Source organism: Apteryx rowi, unplaced genomic scaffold, assembly GCF_003343035.1.
Source record: "Apteryx rowi isolate R43461 unplaced genomic scaffold, aptRow1 scaffold_2276, whole genome shotgun sequence".
In the NCBI taxonomy this organism is placed as follows: Eukaryota; Metazoa; Chordata; class Aves; order Apterygiformes; family Apterygidae; genus Apteryx; species Apteryx rowi.
In genome coordinates, this window is record NW_020448615.1 from 1 (window position 1) to 3,774 (window position 3,774).

General features: G+C 69.9%; 2 protein-coding genes across 4 annotated transcripts in view; both read right to left on the reverse strand.

Annotated features, from left to right (window-relative positions):
• Window positions 1-515: 515 nt before the first annotated feature.
• ERCC1 (ERCC excision repair 1, endonuclease non-catalytic subunit) lies at window positions 516-3,578 on the reverse strand. 3 transcript variants are annotated; one of them, XM_026065432.1, is made up of 9 exons: window positions 3,227-3,576; window positions 2,829-3,125; window positions 2,077-2,180; window positions 1,891-1,990; window positions 1,720-1,796; window positions 1,482-1,581; window positions 1,094-1,165; window positions 915-983; window positions 739-840 (listed from the first exon to the last, which is right to left on the reverse strand). In XM_026065432.1, the coding sequence occupies exons 1-9, from the start codon at window positions 3,308-3,310 to the stop codon at window positions 787-789; spliced, it is 957 nt and encodes a 318-aa protein (XP_025921217.1). In that variant the 5' UTR covers window positions 3,311-3,576; the 3' UTR covers window positions 739-786. The 3 variants fall into 3 exon arrangements, 2 of the variants coding, with proteins under 2 accessions (XP_025921216.1, XP_025921217.1); XM_026065431.1 differs by having other exon boundaries at window positions 516-840; window positions 1,094-1,581; XR_003253427.1 differs by lacking the exon at window positions 739-840 and having other exon boundaries at window positions 963-983; window positions 1,482-1,607; window positions 3,227-3,578.
• Window positions 3,421-3,774, reverse strand: part of LOC112965918 (CLOCK-interacting pacemaker-like) — a 9,506-nt gene continuing 9,152 nt past the window's right edge. Inside the window, exon 4 of the mRNA XM_026065433.1 lies at window positions 3,421-3,433. Within this exon, the coding sequence (XP_025921218.1) occupies window positions 3,421-3,433 (13 nt within the window). The remainder of the gene's footprint in view (window positions 3,434-3,774) is intronic.

Consider the following 3,774-nt stretch of genomic DNA (forward strand, 5'->3'; position numbering starts at 1 on the left):
GGGCAGCGCCCAGCTGCTGGCACCCTGCGCCCGCTCCGGCCGCCTGGCCTGCGCCGCCGCCCTCCGCGGCGCCATCACCATCAGCGAGAGCTTCCGCCGCCGCCGCCCCCCGGAGCCGGAGCCGGAGCTGGAACCAGAGCCAGAGCCGGAGCCGCCGCGGAAAACAAAGAAGAAGAAGAAGAGGGAGCGGATGAAGGAGCCGGAGCCGCTGGAGGTGCTGACCCCCGTCAAGGCAGAGCCGGCTGCAGAGCGGGGTCACGGCACGGGGACCCCCCCTAATTCCTGGCCGGCCCCGAGGGACGCTGAGGAGGTGCCGGAGTTGGAAGTGCCGGAGCCGGAGGTGCTGGAGCCTCCGAAAAAGAAAAAGAAGCACAAGCGGAAGTGGGAGCTGATGGAGGACTCGGGGCAGATGGAGCTGCCGCAGCCCTGCTCCATGGAAGAGATCCCGGCGTGACCCTGGCCGGATCCGACTTCCCGGGAGGGATCTGACTTGTTCCTGGCGGGAGCCGGCGCCTCAAAGAGCCCCGGGGCAAGTTCAGGGCTGGGAATTGGCCCCCGCCAGTGCTTTCTGCCATGAATCCCAGTCCGCCACCGGATTTGCGTGGGCTCTTTCGGGTGCCAGCGGGCTCCCCGGGGTGATGGCACCATTCCCGTCGGCAAAGGCAGCCCCCATCCTTACGGAGCCGGCTCCGGCCCCTCCGTGCACCCTCCCTGCCCGGTGCCAGGCGAGGCCACGTCTCTGTTTGGCGCTGTTTATTATAAAAATAAAAAGGATTTTGTCCCCGCTCATTTGGGGGCCTTCAGGAACGGCTCGTGCAGGACATCGAAGAGCCTCTTGGCCTGGAAAAGGGAAAATCCGGCGTGGGAAGGGCCCGGGAGCTGCTGCCTCCGGCCTGCGGCCCCTCTCCGCTCACCTTCTGGGGCCCGATGCCGGGGCAGAGGGACAGATCCTCCCTGGAGGCTCCCACGACGGCGGCCAGCGACTGCGGGACCGAGGCAGACGTTAGGGCTCCGGTGCCAGGAAGGGGGGGGAAGCCGGCGCGGAGCCGGGCTCCGGCATGGGCACGGACGGACGGACAGACGGGAGACTCACCCCGAAGGTGGTGAGCAGGCTCGTGGTGTCCGTCTTGTTCACCGACTTGACGCTGGTCAGGCAGTCGGTCATCTGCGGGCGGACGCGGGGCGAGGGCAACCCCCGTTTTCCCCAATTTCCCCCCCAAACGGGGCAACTCCGATGCCGGTGCCCCAACCCCGGGGTGCTCCGAGGTGGCCGAACCAGCCTGGAGACCCCCAAACCCACCCCACAACCTGCAGCTTTCTCCCCTGGGGTTTTCCACGCCGTCACCTCCAAGGGTGTTGGATCCCCCTTTGCTTCCTCCGGCGCCGCGCGGGGTGGGAATAACCCCCCCGCTCCGGCGGCTCTGCTCCGAGTGGGGCGGGGGGACGCTCCCCCCACCCCGGGATGCCGCTCGCACCCTTACCCGGGAGAGGAAGTCCTGCTCCACCCTCTCCTTGAGCAGGTCGGCCGGCTTCTGCTCGTAGGCTTTGTAGGTCTCCAGGTACCGCCCGGCCTCCTCGGGGCTGCGGAAACGCAGGCGGGGAGCCAGCTGCTCCCAAACGGAGCCTTTCTATCCCCAAATCCCGGCTCCGCGCCCCCGCTTAGGGGGTCACCGCCGTCCCCTGGACCTTGGCGAGGACCTGGGGACGGTGGTGTCCTACCTCCAGGCCAAGATGAGGGTGCAGTCGGCCAGGATGCACATCTTCGCCAGCTCCTTCAGGGCTCGGTGCGGGTCTTTCTGCGGAGCGGAGCGGAACGCCCGCGGGGGGCTCAGCGCGGGGACGGACAGGGGGACGGACAGAGGGACGGACAGGGGGGGACGGACGTCTCACCACGTCGACCTGCAGCAGCAGCAGCTGCAGCGCGTACGTCTTGCCCAGGCGGCGCAGGCGCTCGTGGATGTAGTTGGGGTTGAGGTTGTGGTAGCGCAGGCTGGGGGGAGAGAGAAGCAGGGAGCACCCGGATCCGTGGGGGACACCCGGATCCGTGGGGGGGGGGACACCCGGAGGGGACCTCACCTCAAGAAGAGGGCGCAGGTGCTCTGGCCCAGCACGTAGTCAGGGACGATGTCGCCGAACTCCCAGGGCACGTTGCGCACGAACTTCAGCACCGGGTTCCCCCGCTGCGGAGGGGGCAGGACGGGGGGGGCAGCGGGTCAGGGCTGCCACCAGCCAGGCGGTGCCACCCCCGGGCACCAGGGGACGGTCCCCACGCTGTGTCCCATGGGACCGTCCCCCCCTGTGGCCCAGGATGCCAGGGGACACCAAGGAATGGTCTCCTCATATCCCAAGACACCAGGGGATGATCCCTACGTGCCAGGGGACGGTCCCCAGTGTCCCAAGGTGCCAGGGAACGGTTCCCCGTGTCCCCAGGTGCCAGAGGATGGTCCCCAGTGTCCCAAGGTGCCAGGGGACGGTTCCCCATGTCCCCAGGTGCCAGGGGACAGTTCCCAGTGCCCCAAAACACCAGGGGATGGTCCCCAGTGCCCCAGGACAGCCCCCATGTGCCCCCAGACCCCAGGGGACGGTCCCCCCGTGCCAAGGAATGGTCCCCCCATATCCCAAGACACCAGAGGATGGCTCCTACGTGCCAGGGGACGGTCCCCCGTGTCCCTACGTGCCATGTGATGGTCTTCCCGTGCCAAGGATTGGTACCCTCATGCCCCAAGACACCAAGGGACGGTCCCCATGTGCCAGGGGACGGTCCCCAAAGCCCCAGGTCCCCTGGGGACGGTCCCCTCCCCTCCCCTCCCGGCCCTGCCCCGCCTCACCTGCCGCGGGCTGACGATGATGCTGCTGCTCTTGGTGCCCGGTTTGAGCACGGGCAGGGGGGCCACGTCCCCGGGGCCACCACCGCCACCGTCCCCAGCGCCTGGCGGGGGCCCCGCGGCTGCCCTGACCTCACCCGCGGGTGCCACGGCCGGCGCCGGCGCGGCTCCGGGTGGCGCCGAGGTGGCCGTTTGCTTTACGACGTACTCGGCGTAGGAGCGAGGCCCCGGCGGCTCCGGCTCCAGGGGCTTTTTTTCCGGGGGGCCGGAGGCTGCGGAGGGTTTGAAGAGCGACGGCACCTGGCAGGGGGGAGGCGGTGAGCCGGGGGGGCCCTGGAGCGAGCTGAGCCCCGGGAAAGGGAGGAGCCCTGGGCTGGGCCCCCCCCGGACCCCCAAGGTACCGGCGGGGCGGTGGGGTCATCCGGCCGCAGGGTGAATCTCTTCCTCTTCCCCTCCGGGGACAGGGCTCCGGCGGCGGCCTCCATTGTCCTGGGGGGGCAGGTGTCACCGGCCAGGGCGGCCCGGGGTCGAGGGTCACGGCTGGGGTTAAGGTGGGTCCCTGGGGGCTCCCTGGGGTCGAGGGTCACGGCCAGGGTTAAGGCAGGTCCCTGGGGTCGAGGGTCACAGCTGGGGTTAAGGTGTGACCCTGGGGGCTCCCCAGGGTCGAGGGTCACAGCTGGGGTTAAGGTGTGACCCTGGGGGCTCCCCGGGGTCGAGGGTCACAGCCAGGGTGAATTTGGGCCCTGGGTTCGCCCCAGAGCCAGGGTCAAGGGTCAACTTAGGGTCACCCCGGGCGCTGACCCCAGGGAGGGGGCGTGGCCCCGGCCTGCCCGCTGAGCCCGCCCCCTCCGTGCGGCGATTGGCCGCTGTGCTGCCAATCAAAGGGGAGCCCCCTCTCCCCCCCTCCGGCATGGCCCGCGCATGCGCGCTCGCGCCGACTCACCGCCCG